General features: G+C 37.9%; 1 protein-coding gene across 1 annotated transcript in view; it reads right to left on the bottom strand.

Moving 5' to 3' along the window:
* Nucleotides 1-26325, bottom strand: part of UNC5C (unc-5 netrin receptor C) — a 344363-nt gene that overhangs the window by 79173 nt on the left and 238865 nt on the right. Inside the window, exon 4 of the mRNA XM_035004478.1 lies at nucleotides 14146-14249. Coding sequence (XP_034860369.1) covers nucleotides 14146-14249 — 104 coding nt within the window. The remainder of the gene's footprint in view (nucleotides 1-14145; nucleotides 14250-26325) is intronic.

The raw sequence follows: 26325 nt of genomic DNA, 5'->3' as shown, positions 1-26325 counted from the left end.
TTTCTCTACCCCTGCTCTTAAGTACTGTGATACTATTTTAATTCCAGTAATTCTTACTAAAAAATAAATCTTAAAAACAGTAGCTTCAATTAAAATGTTCTTTATCGTGTCATTGTTTCTAGGTTAAAATCCAAACTTCACATGAAATCTTTTACAAGTGTCCTCAATTATTGCTTTAGCTTCACCTTGATCACTTAATACCACTCTCTGGACATACTGAACTTTCTGAAGTTTCCTTAGCGTGTGATCAACACTAACATGGCCACTCATTGCATTTTCCGTCACTCTACCCAGAATGCCTTTCTCCTCCTTTTCTGCTGAGAGAATTCTACCCATTCTTCAATATTCACCTCAAAAGACACCTTCATTCTGAAACACTTTTTGTCTGTTTTCCTTTTATGTGCAGCAGAAGCAATCTTATCAAGCCATTTATCATACTGTACTGTAATGATATGTGTAAAGTTTGTGCCTGGGAGTTCTTGAGAGCATGATTACTTATGTGTATATGATATCTCCAACGTGATACATCTCTGAATATATATGTGGATATCTGAATATATATGTTTAGTTTTGTGTTCACAGTATCTAGCACAGTATCCTAGCAGAGATGTTCAAAATGCTATTTATTGTTTATCCAATTAATATTTGCTGAGTATCTACTAGGTGACCTCACTATTCCTGGTACCCGGGATGCATCAATAAGCCAAAGTCTGCCCTCCAAGTGATTCCCAAAAGAGAAGGCAATATATAAACAATATAAATATACTGGATAATTTCAATGGTCCTTAGGGCTAGAAAAAATAATCAGTGCCATACAGTGTTTTAGATCTGGAGTCAGAAAACATTTTCTGTAAAGGGTAATATACTAAGTATTTAAGGTTTTGTGCACCAAGGTTTCTAAACTGTAGGCACAGACAATATGTAAATGAACGAGCATGGTTGTGTTCCAATAAAACTTTATTTACAAAAACAGGTGGTGGGCTGTATTTGGCCAGCAGGCTATAGTTTGCTGACTCTTGTTTTAGATGACAGGGAAGGTCTCTCTGCAGAGCTGACTAATCACTAGAACATGAATATCTAGAAAGAGCCAATCATACTGAGCCAGAGTGTTCCAGGTACAGGGAAGAGCAATTACAAAAGTCACTATTTGAGAAGCAGAAATAAAGCCTTCATGGCTGAAGTGTGCTGAAAGAATAGATGAATGAATGCATATATGAACAAAGGCATGAATGAGTACCCATATAGAAAATAAAACCACTACTAAAAAGTGGAAAGTGTATGTAAAGAAGCATTCCCTTAATTGAGATATGTAGCCACATTCAGAGAGAAGAAACAAAGACATGAATGCACAGGAAAATATAAGTCAGTAGGATCTACCTAAAATGAGTTTACTCCCTGAGTATCCATTGAATAGCTAATATGCACTGAGGATTATTGCAGGTGCTAGAAATTAGACAAAATATTTAATAATTATGACATCTAAAGTTGCAGACAATCAAAATGTTAGATTCTTAGCAATGCATAAATTTTGATTTCTAGAAGTTGAAATAGGACTTCTAAGTACTGCAAAGTACTGCTTGTCACAGAACTAAGAGCAAATACTGTGATAAACAAGCAAACAAACAAACAAAAAAATGTGACCTGGGAATGAATATATATATCTCAATCATACCAATTAATTTCATTTTAGCAAAATATTTTGAAAAAAAATTCTTGAACATCACCAAATGAAGTATGTTTAAAAATCATTGAGATATTCTAAGAAAAATGGACCAGAAGTTGAGTTTAATTTTTCTTTCACATTCTAAAATTTCCATTTTCTTAATGAAGTGTGTGTAGATAATAACAACAAATAACACAAATCAACATGTTTATTCTGCTTTTGGAAAACTGATGAGATGATCTAACTCTTTTTAAATAAATGACTTCTCCCCAAAAGACATCTTTGGCCGGATACTATCTGATTAACTCATGAAAATCAATCAAATAAGGCTACACACAATTTGTGTCATTTTAATGAACTGAATTTCCAAAACATACACTCAATAAAACTTTTTTGTTGTTGTTGTTGTTATAGGAAAAATATGGACTTTGGAGTTGCCAGACTTGGCTCTGTAGCCCGGTCCTCCTACTTGCTAAGTTTGCAGCCTTGTGCAGGCTGGAAGCTCCCAGAAGCACGATGCTCACGGGTACAGAGGGAAGGACTATCCCTCCCAGCGTTGTAGGAGGATTTAATGAGATACGGAAGGGAAAGCACCTGGAATTAGGAGGCAGGCAATAAATCTAATTTAATTGCTTCTTCTCCAAGACTGAGTTTATACCCCAAACAGAGTTATATCTGCATAAATGTATTTTAAATGTTGATGATTCAGTGTCCCTTAGTGTCTCTATTAAGAAGTACATATCTTCATATTCATAATGCTAATCAGGAAAAAAAAAAACAAGAACTGGGAGAAATCTTTCAATTTTCCACTGCATAGGGCTATTGGTATTAGTTTATGAGTCTTCATTCATACAACTCTCCCAGTGAGGAAAGTTTCCCCTTGTTTACAGCCTCAATCCCTTCTAGTGTATGTACCAGAAGAGAGGTCATATTTCTAGCCTTCCTATATAAGAACTGGTTCCCAGCTCTTCTAGGAAGATAAAATGTTTAGAAATCCCTCCAACAGTTGGGTCTTTCAGTTCCATTGATGCCTTCAGTCTGGCAGAGAGTTCTCAAAACACCAACATGATTTTATTAATGAAGATGAATGAATCCCAATTTGATTATAAGTTTCAGGACTAGAGCATATTGACCCCATATTGTGTGTTCCCAGAAAAGATGTATAAAACTGCCATCCCTTCCTGTGTGTGGTGTGATTTAAGAATCAACTTTTTTTTTATGGCTCCTAGATGCATGATTTTATAGCTTTACTGTTACTGATATTTTATAAAATTCAGAACTATTGGCTATATAAGTGCTGTCAGGGAAAAAAAAAAGGTTTTGCGGCAAAACATGGAGATCATTTGTCAAGGGCTTGGGCTTGCACAACCTTTTCTGAACAGCCGTTTCAGCATTCAACAACCTCATGCTTCAACTCTCCTCCCTAAAAACTTTGTTCTTCAGTTTAAATTTAAGTTTTGATTTATATCATCAGCAAAGGCAGAGAAATGTGGATTACCATTCCCAGTGGATTATCCATTCATAGTTTATCATTAAATAAATTATAATCTCCAGTTTAATCTTGACTTCCCACACTCATTTTCTCACCTTTATTCACCCCCGTCCCCTCTTTCTAATTAAGCAGCATAAAAGCTAAGCTACCTAAGACAGAGCCCCAAACTTCTAATGTTAAGAGTAAAGTGGGGGGACTCATTTACACAAAATAATTATTTTCCAAACATTATCTATCTTTAGTAATTTGTTTCATGGTTTGCTACTAAAATCGTGTAAAGCCTAACTATGTTCATGTTTTACTATTAAAAAATAAAACACAAATATTTGGACAAAATGATGTAATAAAAATAAATCAACAACCATGAACTTTTTTCCTGGTTGCCTCATCCCTTCCAACTCCCTGGGCAAAAAGAACATATCCCAGGATGATGCATACATCAGGGGCTTTTTAGGAATGCCTGGCACTAACTAGTATTAGCAATCATAACTATTTCCAAATATAGTAAATGTTTGCTCTCAGTCGTTTCTACATTTTGTTTGAGCAAATCAGTGCCACGGTAAGAAGAAATAATTTACAAGCTAAATTCCATTCTGAGCACTGGGTGTCATCCACAACTAAGGAGTCATTGAATACACAACAAAAACTGATGATGTACTATATGCTGGCTAATTGAACATAATAAAAACAAATTCCATTCTCATTTTCTGACCGACTGTTTCTAAAAGAACAATGGAGACAATATATCTGAAACCACAGTAATATAGACCATAACAGTGATGGTGTTTTATCGTTAGATGATAAAAGTACATAGTTGAATATTATTAGACATTAGGAACATGATGCATATTTGCTAGAGTGTATATACTTTACACTAAACAAAAAACTTTATGTAAAAGCATCTCAAGAATATGCTTTGACTACCTTCAGGAAGACTCATGTGTTGGTTTCATATGTCTCTTCTCCATACTGCCGGAATCCACACAAGGGTAGAAGCATTACTTGTATTAGGAAATAATTTGGCTAAACTCCATCTCTGTAAAACCATGTCACATACGGGCCACAAATGCCAATAAAACAACAGAAGCAAAATAATTTTTCTCATAATCAGAAGGCTCCAAAGTTAAGGTTCATGGAGACACATAGGCAGAAAGTATAACAAATTATAAATCTGATCGTGATTTACATCTTTACAACACCTTCAACATAACCCTATAGGCTGAGTTTTGTGATCTCTTTCAGTGTGATCTTTTCTATCAATAAAGCTGAGTTCTTTTTGAGAATTTTAAATACTTCTTTTTTTTTTTAAGATTTTATTTGACAGAGAGAGCACAAGCAGAGGGACAGAGAGGGAGAAGCAGGCTCCCCGCTGAGCGAGGAGCCCGATGTGGGACTTGATCCCAGGACCCTGGGATCATGACCTGGGCCGAAGGCAGCCGCTTAACAGACTGAGCCACCCAGGCATCCCATGAGAATTTTAAATACTTCTACTTAAGAACTTGTTTCTTTTTGTACTTCAGGGAAAATGACATACCTGCATTTTACTGATAGGACAGTGAAATGAAAAAAAAAAAAAAGGAAGAAGAGATCAATTAAATTCTTTACAGAGATCTTTTTAGAGATAGTTGGACTTTGGTCATAAAATTGCTAACAATGAGAGGTGCTCAGCTTTCCCCTCAAGTAGCTACTGGCACCCTTTTCCCTTTAGATACATGAACTTGTTAACAATGTGATTGGTTAAGGAATTGTCTAATCATATATGTCAATAATAAAGAACAAAACACCTTGAAGTTTTCTTTCCTATTCTACTCCCCTGTGAAAGACAGATGTGTTGTGTCTAATTATTCACTGATTGATATCTGGAGAAACATTAACATAATTGGCACATTTGTTCTAATTAACAGAGAGAAACGGCCACATACCACCCAACATGAAAAGTGAGTCTAGCAGCCGTTAGCTAGAAAAACCCACATCCATCAGAAAAGGCTACTCTGTTGAACTCAAACTGGAGCCCCTTGAGTCAGAACACCGAGACTGAGAATGATACAACAGAATTAGGAAGAGGGTGTACACCTAAGAGAATGGAGATTCAGCCCAGCGTCGTCAGATGCAGGTACATTAATCAAACAAATGGGAGAAGCAATTATGGGGTGATTATCAAAATAAAAAACTGAGCCAAGCCAAGCTTCTAGAAGGAGCATTGGCTGGAAGCTGGGAGTCTGCCAACTTTTACTGACCGGTTTAGAAGTGACAAGTTTGAAGTTTTTCCTGTATTTGTTTGTTTTAACCCTGCCCTTTAGACCAGTGGTTCTCAAACTTTGTTGCATTTTAGAATCACCGGGGGAGCTATTAAAAATCTTGATAGCCAGGCTGCACATCCTACCAATTCCCAGGTGATCCCAGTGTGCATCCTCGCTGGAAAACCAGTACTGCATGTAGACTGGTTCTAATGTTCTTGCTAAAATGAAGATTTTGATTAAGTAGCCTGGGGTGCGGCTTGAGATTCTGCCTTTCTATGAAGTTCCCAGGTCATGTCAATACAGATAATCTATGCATCACACTTTGAATAGTAAGGTCTTGGCAATTCTAAGAAAAATGTCCATAGCTAATAGCCTTCTGGAGACTTTTACCAGGTAGGGGTTGGCTCCAATTGCTCCAGAGTTTGAAATCCCAGAATTATTTTCTTTTGATTTCTCACAGTGGCAACAGTTTCTCACCATCCCTTGCATGACTAAGAAAGTCTTCATTATAGGACGCAAACAAATGTTCTTTACCCGTAAAAGTTGTGGCTAAAAAGTGCCTTAAAAAACAAGAAGCAAAAGGCCATTAAAAAAAAAAAAAAAAAGTGTGCACAATGACCCGCACTTTCTCCCTCCACCTCCTACCACCCCCATAGCTATTGTGGAGATATTGTTGCAGATGTTCTCTATTGTCAAGAATAGAGGCTACTTTGTTTATGTATCCATTTGCTTGTCAGATTTGCAATGAAGTAAGAGGCTTATTCACTTTTGTGTTGACTACTGTCCAAAATATTTTGTACGTTTCAATGGGTTTGTGAAAGGAAGTGTGTTTTTATGCTTTAAAAAAAGTGTTGGTCTTCAAGCATGTTGAAATTGTATCTTTAGACAATTGTAAAAAAAAAAAAAAGCCAAAGAATTAAAAAAAGCAAGTGGAAAATGTAGTGACATTTTGCTCAGTTGTAACTTCTGCAAAGGGAAGGGATTTGCTAAGAAAGGAATTTGTTTTCCTATTGAGGAAACACTCCCTTAATTGCACATATGTCTGGCTCATTGCTTTTGAGAGCTGAATGTACACAGACCACACTGCGGAGGCAAGCTTGTCTTGAAATCTGAAAACTTCCATTCCTAAAGCCTAAGTTCAACTATGAGAAGATAAAAGCACATTGACCTAATGAACTATTAAATTAACTAATAGTGACAACCACCCAAAATGCCCAAAGTAGAACGACTATATCTAATAATTTCTTCCAAGGGAGCAAAATGGCACTGAAATGTTCTTAAAATGCTAATTTTTCAGGGCAAAGGAACCGTAAATTGATGAGTCCATGGTTAGTTCCTAACCAGTCTTTACTACAAATTTGCCTTTAGGGATAAGGATCTCCCAGCATTTCTTCTTATGTACCAAGTAGAAGTGGGACTCTTACAAAGTCTGGCCACCATTAGAAATTATTGGCTTTCTGCTCTCTAGGATTGCCATTTCTCACCCCCAGTGAGTTTACAGTAAATAGTGCTTCTAGGCATATGGAGAGACTCACTGAAAGAAATTCCAAAGCAAGAGAACTGATTGAAGAAACATATACTTTTCTCAAGAGATAAGGGTCATAGAAATAAAGACCATCTTGCCCTGTGATTAAAGACACAATCTAGGTCATTGCCTCGTGCTCAAGCGCCACTGAGAGAGAGATTATCTTCGAAAACAGCTAAGGCCTGTTGATCGCTGATTTTAGGCCATCTAAGAAAAGCTCACTCTAGTGGATCTGCTGCACTTTAGCCTGGAAGATCTCCCTTTCTCCCGAAAGACCAAATTGGTTCTAGGTTTTATTCATTGAATAAAATCAAGTTTTTCTAAAAATCATGTTCAGAATTTTTTATCCCCACAGAAATTAAAGTATCCCCTTTTATTTCTCCATCTCTTTTACTTCTACCTTAAGACAAACAACCATTTTCTCTTGCTTGTGTTAAGGCAAGGTCCCCTAGATGGATCCCTGCTTTCATTCTTACACTGTGAAAATCAATTTTCCACGCAGCAGGGAGAATGATCTTTGAAAAACATATATATCCCAACATGACACTTCCGTACTTAAAATCTCCAATGGCTTTTCCTGCGTTCAGAGATCCATCCAGGCTACTTACCATGTCTGTTAATCCACAAACTTGTCCTCCTGCCTCTGACTGAAGGTCTTCCTGCCCTCCTCACGGCTTCATGACATATGTCTCTGAGCTACTGGCCCTTTTTCAGTCTATAGCCACATCCACTCCTTCTGAGGGTATTTTGCTCCCCCCGCCTGGAACGTCCTGACCCAAATCTTTTCACGACCGGCTCTCTCCTGTCACTCAGACCTCAGGTCGGATCGTGCCTCCACAGATAGATTCTCCTTGACTTGAAAGTGACTTCCCATCCCCAGCAACCATCAACCTCTCAAAATCACCTTGCCTTATTTCCTTTCATTTGCAATTGCAGGACAGTATCTTGACCATTTATTTCTATTCCTGTTTAGTCCTTTTTTCTTTTTTAACCCATTAGGGACTTTGGCTGACTTGCATCTCCTGGATACTAGAAAAGTATCCAGCACACAGTGAGTAGATAACAAATATTTCTTGAATCAAGGGATTAATGACTAAAAAAATAAAGAGTGCATGTTGTACTACAGCTCAAAGGAACCACGATGTATGTGCACCAGTGAAGCCCCAAATGTGTTAGGAGTCCAGAAAGGGTTTATAATTTCTTACTGTTTTTTTTTTAAGAATTGATGTTGGCATCATTTAACTTCATTATTATTTTTAACGTGGTTTACATGGCTATTTGGGCTTCTGGTAATCTCTGTGTATAACTATTAGAGGCAGATATTGGAAGAAAAACACATGGGGTAACCATGATAAAGAAGTGACGCTGACAACTGTTGACTGAACCAATGCAAAGCTTGCAAGCTGACTACTACTCTGGGAATGTAATGCTCTTGCAAAACTGTTTGGAAGGCTGATAATCAGCTCGTAATAAAAACCCCTTCCTGTTGCTACACCCATGCTAGGGAAAACTCCACCAGATCTTCCTGGGCACTGAAAGCAGTATCTCTCCCCAGATTTGTATTCAAACTCTTCTTTCCTCTCTAAAGCTCTTTTGCCTGCAGAGAATATAAAGTACAGCTCGGAAGACAATGCACCTGCATGGAAATGCATCAACGTGAAGTTCCGGTTATGAGGGAACGGCAGTGAAACATGCACGCCTCTCATGAAACGAAATGTTCAGCAGCCATATTAATAATCAGTCGGATGGAGTGCCACCTGATGCTGCACATTTGGTGGAGCCTCCGGCTGCCGGCAGCTTTTTGCCCTGGCAGTAGTAGCTTAAAAAAAAAAAAAAAATCTGTTCCCTGTTTATCAAGACTAAACTCAGCAAAATAATCTATTCTTTTGCCCTCCAACCCATATTTACCCACTTGCTAATTAGAAATGCAAATGTTGATAAATAAGATGACGGTTTCTAAGCACAACTGGGTCAATAAGTTGAACATTGTGCCCTCTTCCTCCAATTAAACTCCTATGAGAAATAGCTCAATTATAATTAGAGAAGCAATTATCCCCTTGTTAAAGGTGATACAAATCACAGGTTTTAGTGAAAAATTCAGTTTTGCTCCTTCTGCCATGCCAACAAATCTTGTATGCATTGATGTTTTGATCCCAGTACTCTCCAAAAGAGATAATCTGATGAAATAAAGTATCTCTGAGTATGTTTCTGGCTCACCATGTGACAGCAACATTTTCTAGGCATAAACTAAGATGAGCAAAGAGGGATTCATTTCACAGAATGCTGCTATTATACCACTGAAGCAACCCTGCACCCATTCATGAGAGTATGGATTTTCTGGCTTGTTTAGGGAAATGGGGAGGCTTGTCTATTGAAAGGGAGGCAAATGCCTTTCCAGAAATGTAAGAAAAACATTATATTTTCGGCTTGGTCCTAGCAAAAAAGTTATTAAGATAGTGGGCAATACCATTTTAGAGTGTTTCTGGTAGTTGTTTTTCTTTCTCTCGTCTAGTCTGTTCTTAATTTTAATATATGTATTATTAACCTGCCCTATACTCTTTGAACTGAAGTAACTCCCAACGCGCCCCCCCCCTTTTATTTTATCCTGGTCCTAGTGGGTTGGAACTTTGCTCTCAGGCTTTAGACTACTGGATCCCCTCACCTCACACTGAGTTATCTCAATAGGGTTGCATCTTCAGGGGTGACAAACATCTTTTTTCTGGAAAGTTCCATCTCAATTTCCTGAAATGTACCCATATCCAACAGGGATTCTTTCCTTCATTTAATTAAATATAGTCAGAGACTCTCCTAGGTAGATTCAGTCTGCTGGTATTAGAGACAAAACATGAACAAACCCTCTTTTTGCTCATTTCTTCACAGTTTAGGCAGGTAGAGGAGTCAACAGATACATTTCAACACAAGTAGTAGTTGGGGCTAGATAAAATCATTGTCTGTAGGGGCCAGCCACATTGGTTCTTCCATACCCGGTGTTAAATTCTGAGATAATTCTGTATGTGCTGTGATGCAACTGAGTGCTCCTCCTCTCCTTCCCAATACTGGATGGCTCCCTGGGCCACCTCTGATTCAGCAGCTAAAGGGTTTATACCTGATACGGCACAGAGTCTTCAGACTCTGCCCCTGTGCTAAGGAAGTTGTGCAGTTGTTAAATATTTTAAATTAAAAAAAATAGAAAAGAAGGACTTGGCAAGGAGACCAGAGGAGGGAGCATCAAGCCTAGAACCCTGAAACCTAGGTGGTTTATCCTGGAGTGCCCGCAGCACAATTTTTTTTTTTACCCAGTAAGTATTAAGGTGAGTTCTTAGTCAAAAGGGTCACCACCTGTAGAGATGGGAGTACAAGAAATCTGGATTGGCCTCTTCCTCCTCTGAAACTTTGTCATTCTCTTTCCTTTGGCCCTGCAAAGGAGAACAACCACCAGTAGCCTCAGCCCAGATTTCCTCTCTGAAATAAAATACGCAGGCGGCTCCAATGTCCTGGGACCAGGATGACTAAGTGGACAACAGTAACTTTAAAAATCAGAAAAACGACAGGGCGCCTGGGTGGCTCAGTTGGTTAAGCGACTGCCTTCGGCTCAGGTCATGATCCTGGAGTCCCTGGATCGAGTCCCACATCGGGCTCCCTGCTCGGCGGGGAGTCTGCTTCTCCCTCTGACCCTCCCCCTCTCATGTGCTCTCTCTTTCTATCTCATTCTCTCTCAAATAAATAAATAAAATCTTTAAAAAAAATAAATAAAAAATAAAAATCAGAAAACGACAGCAGCATGTCATGACTTGTAGATATTTACATTAACAAGTCATTTATAAAGTGGATATTTACATATGGGGCGTCTGGGTGGCTCAGGTGGTTGAGCGACTGACTCTTGGTTTTGGCTCAGGTCATGAACTCAGGGTCCTGGGATCGAGCCCCACGTGGGGCTCTACGCTCAGCGGGGAGTCTGCTTGAGATTCTCTCCCTCTCTCTGCCCCTCCCCCAACTCTGAAATAAACAAGTCTTTTTTTTTAAAGAGATATTTACGTAAATAAGGGCCTTTCCTTATTTAAAGCTTGCAATGCTATCTTCATTTGTAGAATTTATGGACTCTAACCGAAGTCTGGCTAAAGAATAGAGGAGGGCATATTGGTGGTGGTTCTTCATAGGACAGAAGATTCATCTCTGCATACCCCACAGCACTGGCGCAGGTTCAGTGCACTCAGCGACTATTCTGAATTCAAGAGGTTGAATTCCATCTTCTGTGGATCAGTGGGTGATAATATAATAATAGTACGCAAAGTGGCTGATGTTTCTTGAGCTTTCTGCATGTCCTAAGTGATTCACATGTACCATCTCAATTAAACTCCAAAACTACACTCTGGAGAGATACTATTATTATTATTATCTCCATTAATAATTCAGAAAACATATGTACAGAGCACTGAAATACCTTGCCCAAAGTCAAAAAGTTAAAAATGGTGATGCTTGTGTTTACACCTAGAGTTCTGTGGGGAAATGAGATTAACATTCTATGGTGGTGACTAAAGCCAAAATAAGGGGTGATATTAAATATTATTTATGACCTCAGAAATGCCTCTGCCATTATTTGTATCACAGGTGATACCACCGTAATTTAAGATAGTAGAGTTCTTTAGAAATTTATTGACTTGTATGGGAAGGAAGACAATAATTACCGCCTCGTATTCTGCAAATAATGTACCTGACTACTTCTTCAATGGAGCTAGACACATACTTATAAAACAAAGATCAATTGAATTGATCAGCCATGCATTCATTGAGCATTTACCATTGGAGTTTTTCAGAATCGTTTGCCTTGGATGCAAAAGAAGCACAAATCCTTGCCAATATAGCCTGATATCTTAAGGACTGGTTTTATTTACGAGAAAGGGCAAGAGTCAATCCGTGAGCTCAATATTTCATTCTACGCTATTTTTATGCTTTTAGATTCTTCAAAAAATTTAAACATTAAGTAATGAATGCATTTATCATAAAATTAAAATAATCTTACAATCTTTTAATTCACCAGGTTACATTTCATTCCTTTCTTTATTCATTTATCTACCCCTCTTAAGCAACTGACCATTGTAATGTGTCCCATTAAGGTACTTATTAGCTTTCTGATCTTAGTGATTCTAAGGGTGTTGGAAAGAATCTATGTACAAGTTTGCTAGCCTGCTCTTGAGCATGGCTGTTTGATGTGTCTTTTGACTTCAAAAAAAAAAAAAGAAAGAAAAAAAAAGCCACATTAAATATAGTTCTTTGAATGTCAAATGGGCATATGATTTTTGAGCTTGCCAAGTGTTAATTGGTCTCTTTCCCACTGATGATACAAATAAAATTCACAGCCAATCAGTTTCAGTCATGAATCTTTACTCCTTGACAAAGTGAACCACTTTGTTGGAGAGACTAAAAAAATGAAAAAATTACTAGGCTCATATCACTGAAAGTCTTTGCAGGGATCAGCAATCTGTAAGGAATGCTGGGTAAAAATGAGGCTATGGATGCCCATGTTACTCAGAATATATTTTGGTCTTTAAGGCAGTTTAATGGCGGTTTGCATTAGAATTTTTAAAAATACAATGAAGGAGACAGATGCACTATTATAATAAGTGAAATGAAATACTGAATAGAAAAGAGTTGCCTCCTTTCATTACACTAAATCATATTGTATATCGGTGTTGGAAGATAAAGTCTTGATGTGGTTGGATAAAACAGCTATAATCATGCAAAGTCTCCGACGCGCTGCTTGAAAGTACCATGGGATGCCAGTTACAAGGCAAACAATAGTTCTCTTCTTTCAGAGTACAATAAGAAGCTTCATTAAGAGTGCTACTTTGAGGCTTCGCATTGGCACATGGAGAGATATAAATGGCTGTGAGAGAAAAAAATGCAGTTGTTTTCTAAGAGCCTTGCCTAAATTTCTAATTCATTTATTATTAATAATAATTTGGAAAGAGCAATTAGATGTTTAATCTTGTTGTTGTGAGACCAGCTAACGGAGCTGACTCCCACCTTTGCTTCAACCTTCAAAAGACTGAAAAACTATGACAAATCTAATAGTAAGTGTACAGCTACAAAACTTTTTTGAACGATGATGTGTCAATAATTGTTTTTTTGCAATTTCATAGATAGGGAGAATTCAGGGCTTATTTTTACACACACACACACAAATCCAGCGGGTCCATATGCAGACCCAAATGGCGGCAACTAAAAAATGCCTCTTTCCATACATGCAATAAAGAGTAAAAATATCAAAGGACTGAATATAGTTTAGAGGTTAACAAGGACCAACAAGTTGGCAGCGATGTATGTCACTTTTCAAATTGAAGTGTTTCTGGGCACACAGAACACCAGATTAGCTAGGGCAATAATGTCTGATGCCCTATTAGGATGTCTCCTAAAAATCATAAAAGGTAGCATTTTTGAGAATTTAGAGTTATTTGTTAACAAATGAAAGACACAGTTTTAGACGATTTTCCTAACAAGTGTGCTTTATGATGGTGTATGGCTCAAGGAGGGCATGGTATTCTCTTGTGGTCATGTAGGCCTATCCCCCATAGACAGGCATTTGCAAAGGACAACTGTATGGTTTGGTGCTAATGAAAAACATGGTATGTATCTGATTCGTCATGCTTCATTAACAATCAACAGGCTTTGTTTTAGCAAAAGCAAAAAATGAAAATGAAGAGCTTGATAGAAAGTTCATGGTAGGAAACTAATTGACACTTGTTATTTCTCAAGCATGTTTCTATTCATGGTGTGTAGATATGGCCTTTAGATTACATCATGGAACAGGAAATGTCTATGTGGGGTGCACAGGCTCATACACACACACACACACATACACACACCCTTTTTACATTTGTTGCATATGCTCAAGAACAATAATAAAATTGATAGTACATTATTGTCTTACCACCTCTCTATATGAAAAGTGCCAGATACAATAAAGCAGTGTTTCTGATTTCTTGAAAGAGAATGACAAAATTGAACCAAGCTGCCTGTGGCTTTGTCCAGTGGGGCATTCTAATTGACTCCCAAGTCATTAATCAGTCCCCAATCAATCTGTTTTGCCAGCAGCAGGCAGTTAGGACTCCATTCCCAACCATTCATCATGCCATACCCTAATTCACTGCCCCATTAGCCATGGATTAGGCCTCTGTTAGAATAACTAAGCGCCAATTGCTAAATGCAAAGAATTTTTGTTACTCACCTCAGCCACTGGGATCCCTTCAGGTGGTCGACACTGGAGCAAGACTTCCTGTTCCAAGGATACTTCCTTTCCCAGGGGTTCCTGCTCAAATGTCTTCCGTAGATCTGGAAAGCACAGGTAATAAAATACATGACAAAACTAATAATTAACATTTATTTATTTATGGAAAATGATATAAAAATATCCCAGTTTAGTATTTTATGTATCTTTTTATTTTTATTTTTTATTTTATATTTTTTTAAAGATTTTTTATTTATTTGACAGAGAGAGACACAGCGAGAGAGGGAACACAAGCAGGGGGAGCAGGGGAGGGAGAAGCTGGCTTCCTGCCTAGCAGGGAGCTGGATGTGGGGCTCAATCCCAGGACCCCGAGATCATGACCTGAGCCGAAGGCAGACGCTTAATGACTGAGCCATGTAGGCGCCCCTCTTTTTATTTTTTTTAACCACACTTTGTTAGTACTGTACCATAATCCGGGCTATTATATTCTGTGTGGTGGAAAACATGAAATTCAGAGGCTATTAACTGCTTCTACTTTAATCTTCAATGGAATGCTTTGGAGAACCTCATTTACACAATCAGTGAAAATGATTAATTGCATCTCCTTAGTATTACTTGATCATCAATTATGGTGATCACATTTTTTCATCCAAAGAGCCCCATTATCATGATACTTACACAGAGTCTGTTATATACATAAATATTTTTCTCTTTCTTCATAATAGGTATTATTAAAGTTGTAATAACTCTGACATCTTTTGATCAATAACTCAAGAGGAAGTTTATGTTTCAGAGTGGGAAATAGAATGCTGGAGTCCTGAGAGAATGAATGTAACTTCTTGAGGTGTTTCAAACAGGAAGCAAGAAAAAGAGGAGCCAGGAGGATGAGTCTAGAAATACCTCAATATGTAATTATGTAGCCATTCTTCAATTAGAAGATTAAATGGTCATTTTTGCTCAAATATACCAACTGCCTAATTACATATTTATATAGTTATAGTTGCTAAGATATATGCAGTAGACTTTTAAAAATTGTTATAAGTGGACACAAACATATTAGAAATCAGTTTGTAATTTTAAACACCAAAATTAAAAAATAAATGATCCAACCATAGAGTTCTGAAGCAACATTAACAACAATAACAAAAAACCCCAAACCAAAAACATGCCAAATACTTTATTTCATAGATGTACAGTTTCAGCTTCTTCCAATGAAAAGTTATTGGAATTTTATCCGTTGATTTTGATTATAAATTAATGCTTCTATCCTTTCATGCCATGGCCCTGATAAAGGCTTAAGAATTGAAAAGTACCATTTTAGCCTACTGAACTATGGGCGGAAACCCAAAGACTCTGGAGGTCATATCCTTAATGCCTTTCAAGGAGCTATCAGAAAGTACCATCTGGAAGAATGGATAGAGAGAAAAATCCACTGTTACATACTTGCCATTTATTGAATTTCTTGGCATAAGAAAACTTTCAAGAGCTTAGGGGCTATGAGAAAATTATGGATCTGTGCGATTTGAGGTAAGACAAGGGGCTCTCCAAATGGTGACGAAATTTCTGGCAGAAGGCCTCTTGTAATTCGATTATCAAGAAATTGAGTATATTGCAGAACGAAACCACTTAAAATCCACAGAATTATTAGAACTTACAAGTTACCAAAACCATGTCCTTATTTTACATATAAGAAACATATCTATCAGATGACTCAAAGCCTTACAGCAAAATAATCCATGCTCTATTAGAACATGCTGAGCCTCGGTTTGTACATATTTTGCTCTTACACACATCCCTTTCACACATCTTTTGGTCCATCTGTGTCCTTCCAACACAAACATTTAAAACTTTTCTCCTCTGTGTCACTTCTAACATGGTAGCTTCTCTTTGTGCTCACTTTGGCAGCACAATGCACTATAGCAGCTTCTCTTTGTTTTGGATCTGCATTAAGATAAAACTTCGGCAAAACGCCAGATACTAATAAAAAGAATAGCGACAATGAACAACTTTTACAGGATAAAATGTTCTTGACAACATATACCTTGTTTGTAAAAAAAAAAAAAAAAAAATCATACTGAAAAACTCCCATCTGACGTAGGGTAGGGTGAAGAAATAATGATTGGGATTAGTTCTCAAATTAAAGAACCCACTGACTCACTCTTGGTTAAATTAATTGGCATATCACAAAATGAGGGCTAAGGATAAGAGTGAGGCACATATGTATCCAAATAGCTAAAACAAATTCTTTTAATATTTATTAATTATATGCTTTGGTTGACACTTGATTAGGTACTTAAGATGATGATGTGTAAGATAAAGACCCAAGACTAGAAAGGTAAGCTGCGGTCTAGTTGTGAAGCGCCTTTCTGCCATGCTGAGGAATGGCAAACCCTCAAAAGCTTTTAAGCAAATGAAGGAGATCAGATGTCACATTGCCCTCATTGTGATAGATGGATTGAGGTGGTGGTAAAGAGACAGAAGGTAGTTAGGGACCCATCTGAGTAGACCAGGAGGGATGACGGGGTCCTGAACTCAGCTAGTCATAGTGAGGAGGGGGAAGCCATAGGAGGAAGAGAAGGCAGATTCTAGAAATAAAAAGATCATACATTCGGGAAGACTCAGGTATTTGGAAAGTGCCAGGAGGCAAGAATAATAGTATATTCTTAGTAATTCTATTGCTGTTGTTAAGATGGTAGCATCGCTAGATGAAATGGTACCGAATTAGGCAGGAAAGTGAAAGGAAAAACAGCAATGCATTTGGTATAGGTTCAGTTTGCTGTGTCTGTTAAGATACTCAGATGGAAAGTGCAATAAATCCAGATCATGATTTCTCAACCACAGTACTACTGATATTTGGGACTGGAGAATTCTCTGTTGTGAGGTTGTCCTGTGCATAGCAAAATACTTAGCAGCATCCTTGGACTCCACCCACTAAAAACCAGAAGCACCCCTCCGAGCCAGGGCAAAATAAATACAACCAGACAATGCCTAATGTCCCCTGTAGGCAAAATCCACCCAAAGTTGAGAACCACTGGCCTAGAACTTAAAAAAAAAAAAAAAAAAAAAAAAAAGTCCTCATAGGAGATTCGTGCTTCGTTGTCTAGGAGATGGCTGAAGCACGGGAAATAGATTAGATTAGATCACCAGGGGAAAGACTGTGTTCAACAAGCAGGGCACCAACATTTGAGGGAAAAGGCTGCCAGCAAAATGACATGGCATGAACCAAGAGGCAAGAGAGGAACCAAACAGACATGTGTCAGAGGAGCTAAGAGAAGAGTAAAGTTTTAAGAAGTTGGGAGGCCAACAGGACAAATCCAGGGAAAGACTCACAGGGGCGAAGAAGGGACTGGTTTGGGACATTTAGGCACGAAGGGCAAGTGGAAGCCCAGCTGTGTTGAGGGGTGCACAGGAATTGGGAATATGACCATCACGGGAACCTACTGCTCTTTTGCCAAATTTTACGGTGACAGAAGTCAGCGGCACCATTAGGGGGCGATGGGTCTGAATGCAGCATGCTATAATTTTTAGAATATAGTGTAGTTTTTGGCATGGGTTTCAAATTCCTGCCATATGAAGGCACATCTTATGAGAATCCTTGTTTCCTAACTGAGAATGGTGACCACACGTCAGAGGCACACACTTGGAGGGACAGGTTGAACTGAACCATCATTGAATGCCTGATAATTATTTCACTTTAGTGGTTTGGCTTTAAACTCCATATAAATTTTATGTAATTTCTAAAATGATCTCATATTTAACCCCCCACGAGGCAATACTTCTTCCTGAAAAATCCTTTCAGTTTCTGTCATAAAACCTCTTTTCTAGCTTTCAGGTTGGGTAATGAGCATAGAATATATTGTGGCTGCCCAGCAAAGCAGCTGCTAATTTCAGTAGGTCTCCACGTTACTCTGCGAGGGAGGGTGGGTAATAACATTTTAAGCATATCCTTTATTATTTGTAGAGATGTGATAGAAGGCAGGCCGGATGCCTTGCAGGCAGAGAGAACACAAGGGTGACGAATGAATAAGCATGAAAAAAGGACACTTGTCAGCTAGGAATTAGACGTAAAACAGAACGGTACAGATTAACGTAGGTATTCCTGTCAGGAAAAGAGATGAATTTCTGCTCTTGGAAGACCTTAAGGATTCTACATTTCTGTTTTCTTTCCATTAGTTCTAAGGCTGATACTAAAATAAGTATAAAGTCCTTTCATTATAACCTGGATTACTTTTGCAAAGTCAACTTGGCCTACCTCTGACTTAGGTGTTGATTCCAGCGACTAAAGGAAAAATCAGCTTTGTCATATGCATGCATTCTGAGAGATGTTTACTTGAGAACATGAATATTGGCTTACTAAATCCATACAGCAAAATCCAATTAGCAGATGTAGAATCAGACTTGAAACTATATGGATTTCTATTTACCATTTACACAGTAATCAAAGAAAGCCTTTCAGAACACCTCCATGCATAGGCACACATGATGTCTCATTTTTTACTGTAAATTTTGATGCTTTCAATGAATTTTTTTCACAATAATAATACTGTGGTTACAAATTATTTATGATGTGGACTATGCCAATCATGGCATTCTGCAAACATGAACTTCACTTTCTGACGGGGTGGTAAACGGAAAGGAAGGCTAACTGGGAGTCTGAAGACTGTGCCCTTCACCTTCTTCATTGGTAAAATGAAAATAAATGTCTGGATGCTTTCAGAGGTCTCTTTGGCTACATATAAGGGCCAATGACTGAACAGACTAACATTTTAAACATGAGTTTGAGGGGAAAAGAGGTTTTCCTGTGTTGAATAAAATACTTCTTGGTTGTGACGGATCTTTAAGGAGCTATACCAATCAGATCAGTGTCCAAGAGAAATAACAGAAGAAATCATTTTTAAGTAATAGAGGAGTTGATGAATCTTTGAAGAGTACAGCTTATAATTTTCCCCTCGGGACAATTTTCATGGACTTTTTGGACACTTGGGTCTATAGGTACAGGTAAGAGTTAGAAAACAGGGAAAACAGTGGGTCCCAGAAGATTGGGTATTAAAAATATCGGGAACTTCTTTATACAAATCCAAGGAAGCAATCACAAAAGCAGACTAAAATTAAAACTTGGCTGATTGTAAATGCATTCAGATTAACTTTGACAGAACTAATTTTGTCTCCATGGAGAGATGGGGAGAGAAGTGCCTACCCAAAGCAGTGTGTAAGAAAGTCCCATCCTGTCAATGTGCAAATTTATAAAAGGGGCAGAAATTCATGTCTCCATCCCTTTAGCAACTCTGTCTGACACCATCCAAAAGAATGTGTGTGGCCTACGACTGGAAAGTTGAGGCTGCACGGGCCTCGGTTTTGTGTATAATGCCTCACACTACCATCCAAGCCCAGTAAGCCCTATTGATTCTGGATGGAACCCCCCAAAAAAATATCAGCCAAAGATCCCCCTACTGTGTCTGAGCAGGAAGGTTGCTGATACTATTTTCTTCGAAAAAGATAATGAATATGTTCTTACTCTGAGTGTTTTAGAATGATTTATGTTTATTAAAAATGTTTATTTCCTCAGCAAGCTACTTCATTGTATGGAAAGATTTATTAGAATACAATATTTTTTAAAAGACCAAATCTTGGCAATGTGACAGGCTGACACCAGGAAGTCAAGAATTCTCCAGTGGGTATACTTCAGTTCAATAGGCTATCCTGGTGGAAATGAAAATCCTTAAACTCCACAGAATAATAAGATAAATGACATATTATATTATTAATGTTGGTTGTTTTTTTGTTGTTGTTTTTGTTGCTTTTAGATATCATAAGGTTTGGTGAATATTAAAAGAGATGTTGGATCTGAAAAGGTTTTGAAAGATTATAAAGCACAAAACATGTATTAAATTATTATAATGATTTCTATTATTATTATTTTTTAAAAGATTTTATTTATTTATTTGAGAGAGAGAGAATGAGAGACAGAGAGCATGAGAGGGAGGAGGGTCAGAGGGAGAAGCAGACTCCCTGCCGAGCAGGGAGCCCGATGCGGGACTCGATCCAGGGACTCCAGGATCATGACCTGAGCCGAAGGCAGTCGCTTAACCAACTGAGCCACCCAGGCGCCAATGATTTCTCTTATTAATACTCAGAGAGTTCTGGAATGAAAGATGATTGCTCATAGGAGTCAATTTTCAGCATGTCATTCTCTTACAGACTTTGGCCATATGGTCTATAAACTATAGTATCTAATATTCCTTATTGTTCTTTTGGAATTTAAAGTTTATTGCTATGTTTTTCAAATTGTGTGTCATGACCCTTTAGAGGGTTATGAAATCAATTTAGTGGATTAAAAAGCAACATTAAAAAATATGAAATAGAATGAACAGAAAATGCCAAGAGGTATCATACAGGGTATTTTGTGTGTATATATGTGTATGTGTGTATATATATATGTGTGTGTATTATATATTATATATACACACTGACACATATGTATATATATACATACATATTTATAATATATATACACACACAAACATATGAACATATCTGTGTGTATTTCTATGCATAAGAAGAAGTGGACTATATTTTTTATTGTAGGTCACTGTGAAAATCTGAAAGTTCTAGGAGGCAAGATAACATTGTAGCTAAGAGCAGGGTCTTTGCATAGAGAAAATTGGGTTCAGGTCTGACTCTACCACTTAACTAGCTGTGTGACCTTGAGCACACTATGTAACTTCTCCTTGCCTTCAGTTTCTTCAGCTGAAAAATGGACATAAAAATAGTAACTAATTTATAAGGTTATATCAGAAGAAGTACCTATGAAATCCTAACATCGTGCCTGGAATATATGTGCCCAAAAGATAGTATCCCCCACCTCACCTTTCCCCACCACATTAGCAATTATCATACTCTACAGATATTAGGTATTATCATTGCCAGTCAAAATAAGCATAAGACAAAACAATTATGAATGTGGGAGGGCTAATTATTGAAGAGCATGTTTCACAAAGAGAAATCTAGGAACTACCATGCTGTGCTTGATAAAAAGGCAGATTTCATACTCAGGTTGGGCCCTGAGAAGCTACACTTGTAAAAGGTCCCACAGGTGTGTTTTATGCACAGTGCTTAAATCTGAGAACCACTTAATGATTGATTGATTATTTATGGAATACCCATGCTATACATGGCACTGGACTAGATACTATAGGCAGCAGGAGGGAGGCTTTGAGAAGCCGTGGGAACCAAGCAAGCCTGCTTCTGCAGTGTGGTTCTTACCCCCTGGTTTTTAATGGTCCCTCCACTGGTATTTCCAGAGTGTCAGTAGAGGAAAGTTTTTGTACAGGCTGACAGCTGACATTGTCTAGCATAGCGATCAAAATTTCACGTGTATCTGGGGACCATGCAGGTAACACAAATGATAGAATATTAGGCACCATAATTTTTTTTACTGAAACATGATGCCCACCTGGGCTATTTTTCATTTCTAAATTTTAATAGAGACAAGGATACAAAACCAATCCACGTTTTTTTTTTTTAACTCTTGTTACTCAGCAATAAGCTGTATGTTGTCATGTAGGAATGCAGACTCAGTGGACTGCAGACCCCGTATTTGATTGCTAACAGAAGCTGGTAATATGAATTATTATATGATTTCTTTTTTCTAATTGCGTAGGTTGTTAATTGCTTAAAACTTTATCAAGAGTTCTTGTGTGGGCCAACGTTTTGAGGGCCAAACCAAGAAGCCTGTGGATTGCCATTTTGAGACATTGATCTAGCAAACTCAGTGCTGAGTGTCAAAGTTATCTTAGTGTTTCTTGTGGCCTCTCTCTCACCTCAGAGATGATCCCCCTGATTTCTCCCCACAGCTCTTCTCTCTTCGGACTCTCAGATGCTTAACTGAGAAAGACAGCTTGGTGGGCCAAGCTGTTTCTGTTAGTAGGATTGCATATATAACATTTTATGAATTCACATTTTATAATTATTAATTTATGTTCTCTTGCCTACTTTCAGAAAGAATGTTAGGCAATAAATGTTAGGATTTCAGAATATTAAAGAAATGGAAATTATTCCATTTTAAATAAGTGGAAACTACTAGCACATGAGTCAGGAGAACCAAAAGTTTTCTTGATGGCTGGAAAGACACTTTGTCATTATTTCTGTAATTTTTGATGATTACATAGGATAAATACGTCCCCACATTCTTTCCCAAACCAATGTCTTCATTGCTATGGTTGCTATGTAAACAAAAGCCTGAAGCTCTTTCAGGTAAGGAGGAACCTGTCCAGAGTGGTTATAATTTCTGCTCAGCTCTTGTTCTTTAGAGTAGGAATAGCAAGTGTTCAGCACCACCGCCTTCCCTCACAGTGTATGTGTCCGAAGAGTAAGTCATGAGATTCTTTTCTGTGGAGTCTGGATTTATTTTTTTATTTTTTTAAAAAAGATTTTATTTATTTATTTGCTAGAGAGAGTGAGAGTATACAAGCATGGGGAGGGGCAGGCAGAGGGAGAAGCAGGCTCCCCGCTGAGCAGGGAGCCCAACATGGGGCTCGATCCCAGGACCCTGGAATCATGACCCAAGCCGAAGGCAGCCGCTTAACTGAATGAGCCACCCAGGCGTCCCTATGGAGTCTGGATTTAGCTTCACTTAGCCTCCCTAGCACAGAACCCTGGGAGGTATAAGTAAGTAGGAGTTAGCATCCAAGATATGATGCATTTGCATCCCCAACCCTAGAGTTCACTGCACAGAACTTTCTGAGATGGGGTGTGTCTGCATAGTTATGGCCAGCTTTCTATTGGATATCATATCACTGTTAAGTTTCACTTTAAAAAGATAAAGTAACTAATCCTAGCCAATTGAATGCTAATTTTTTTCATTTTAAAAATTCTTTAGGGTCAAATATATCTTGGTGCTTGGTGCTTAGTACATAGGAGAACTTTAATAAATGCTGAATTAGAATCAATTTCCAAAATAACCTGCCAAGCCCCATTACCAAAGGTCTGGGAACAATTTCTCTTCTGGTAAGTATAAAAATTCTTTGAAATTGTACAGGTCAACCCTCTTCCTTTACAGATAATGCATCTAAAACCCTGAGAGGTTAACTAACTTGTTCAAGTTCATCAACTATTTACAAGCCGGCTACCCCATTATGTGGGTCTACATAGTGGTTGTATTTGTTTCTTATAGAAATTACTATGAAACGCACTGGCTTAAAACACCAGAAATTTATTTTCCCATAGTCTGGAGGTCAACAGTTTCACTGGGCCATACATAATCAAGTGGTCAGTAAGGCTGTACTCCCTCCATAAATTCTCTGGGAGAATCCACAGCTTGTCGCGTCCAGATTCTGGTGGCTGCTAGCATTCCCTGGCTTGTAGCTACCTCCCTCCAACCTCTGCTTCTCCAGTCCCGTGGCCTCCTCCTCTTCTATTTGTGTCAAATCTCCCTCTTTCTTTCTCTTATAGGGACATTTGTGATGTCATTTAGGGGCCACCTGGATAATCCAGGAAAATCTCTCCATCTCAAGATCGTTAAGCAGGTCCAAAAAAGGTCCTTTTTCCACGTAAGGTAAGATTTCTAGGTTCCAGGGATTAGGACCCCGATGCCTTTGGGACCATTATCCCATACAGTGGCTGTGAGTGTGGAGCCTGGATTTACCTGCCTGAGTTTAATCCTGGTCCTGTATTTATGGAAGTTTGAATGCTTTTGTTTCTTCATCCCTAAAATGAAGACAATTACAGTATTTATCGCCTAGGGTTATTGTGAAGATCAAATAAAGGAATATACATAAAAACCCTTAGGAGGGCAGTGCTATTACCTAAAAGCTCTCTGTAAATGTTCTCATTCAGAGACCCACTCCATCGAGCCCCAAATCAGCGTAGCTATTGAACTTTTACAGAGTTCCTGGCTATACGGATATTTAATTAAATAAATAAATTACTTTATTCACTTACTTATTGCTACCAAGAGGCCACACTCCAAGTATCAGAATCAAGTTTCTTGTCTCCCAAACTGATGGTCTTGACAACGTGGCTCTTGATCTAGGGAATTTCTGTACCTCTTTCAGAGAGGGTCACGGTGCAGTTACCCACCATGCTTTCTGACCATCTTCTGCACTTTCTGACATGGGTCTGTCCTTGCATCGAGCAAACACAGTTGCTTTACTATGACTCACATTTTCAGATTTCCAAATTTTCAATTAGTTTTTTACATGTTCAATGAACAGAGAGGCATTGACCATTTTTTAAAACTTAAAAAAAATTGTTTTAATGTAGTTTCAAAGTGCTACTCTAGTGAATGAAATAGTTCTATAGCCACATAGAGTTATAATACTTGTGTTTTTAGAAGGAAAAGAAGTATCTTTCTGGGCGCCTGGGTGGCTCAGTCGTTAAGCGTCTGCCTTCGGCTCAGGTCGTGATTCCAGGGTCCTGGGATCGAGCCCTGCGTCCAGTGGGCTCCCTGCTTGGCGGGGAGCCTGCTTCTCCCACTCCCCCCTGCTTGTGTTCCCTCTTGTTCCCTCTCTCGCTGTGTCTCTCTCTGTCAAATAAATAAAATCTTTTTTAAAAAAATATATCTTTCTTCCAACAATGATAAAAGGTGTTTATTATGTTGTCATAGTAGAGTACCACTTATGCTTAAATCACCAACTCTGGCTGTTAATGGGAAATAACTGCTATGAGCTGACCAGTAGAGCATATTTCGAAAGTACTAGATTACTCTTCTGAGGTTTGGGCACTTATTAAAAGTAAAAAATGCCTACTTAAGGCCACAGAACCCTAAAAAGTTTGCCATGGTTTCCTTTTTCAAGAATAGATTATCTTATCTTGGCTGGAATTTTTTAAAAATCATGATTTTTTTTTTTTTAAATCCAGCAACTCTTTCAGTGATCATTAAATGTAAGGGACACAAGGTTGGATGGGGTTCTCTTTTTTACTTGCTTTTGTGTCAAATATTGTAAATGATAAAACAAAACAAACAAACCCCAACCAACCCAACAGCAAAAATGAACTACATGAAGTTTCCTCTATAATTAGGTTGCAAAGTCAAGAAGTGTCACAAGTGTGTTTACAACTCAGATCTATGTTACCAAGTTCCCTGCTTCTGTTTCAGTTTGCAGAATAAGGATAATAACAGAACCTACCTCATAGGATTGTTGGGGGCTTATATCGGAGTTGTATTTTGTAACCTCTTTCAACATTTTAAAAAAGTAATGTTTTGACCACTCTTAGGGAGTGGTCAAAAAAAATGAACACTTCCAATAATATCATAGTTTATATACAGAAATAGAGATTGGAATAATCTTTAAGGAAATCAGCAGGGGCGTCATCTTGACAATGTCTTCAGTTTTACCCAGGGATGGCTATCCCTTACTGCACTGAGGTCATTTAAACAGAGAACTCCTGAGTGAACAAAGTCCCTGCAGAAGGGAAACACATTTAAGCCATTCTTCTTTACTTCTTGGCTTTGGGGCATTTATAGGACAAACATATTTGTATTCAGTTTTGCTAAAGGGTTTTTTAAAAAATAAATATTTTAGAGCTAGAACTGCAAATGACATCCATTACAGAGAAAAGGAAGAAAAAAACCCATACAAGCCACACTTTTATATTCACACTGCATCTTTAGTTTTAGAAAAAAAATGATTATATGCCATCACAATATTTTTTAAGGTATATCTTAGGGATAAATAATAAGAAACATGCCAACTTTATGGATGAGGAACCTGACATATCAAAAAGTTAAGGCTCTTTTCTCAGAGTACAAAGAAATGAATGCGATGATTGCAGACAAGCTTTTTTGCAAATAAGCAGTTTAGCATAACCTTCCCTTTTCATACAGTATAAAACATTACTTTAAGACATATTTTAGCCCAGTGGGTTACCAGCCCTGCCTATAATACATAGATAGCTGATTTCTCCCAAAATATAACTTATGAGACAGTGTTCTATCAACTGGTTGTCTACCTCTCAGAATAACATGAGCTATAAATGTCGATGGATTTGTGGGAACTCTGCGAATCTTGGGAATTTCTGTACAAATACAATAGAAAATATGTTTGGAAAAATACAGACTGATGCAATCAGGTATGTCTTATGGCTTTTAATCTTGAAATAGGAACCACATGATGAACTATTTAATATAACAGTTGAGATTTATATGAAACAAGAAGAAATTTATGGTTAAAGATTTCTGTT

The sequence above is a fragment of the Mirounga leonina genome, unplaced genomic scaffold, assembly GCF_011800145.1.
Source record: "Mirounga leonina isolate KUSES-001 unplaced genomic scaffold, KU_Mleo_1.0 Mir_129, whole genome shotgun sequence".
NCBI classification, from domain to species: Eukaryota; Metazoa; Chordata; class Mammalia; order Carnivora; family Phocidae; genus Mirounga; species Mirounga leonina.
Note: the sequence above shows the minus strand (reverse complement) of the source record. Positions and strands in the feature narration are given on the sequence as shown.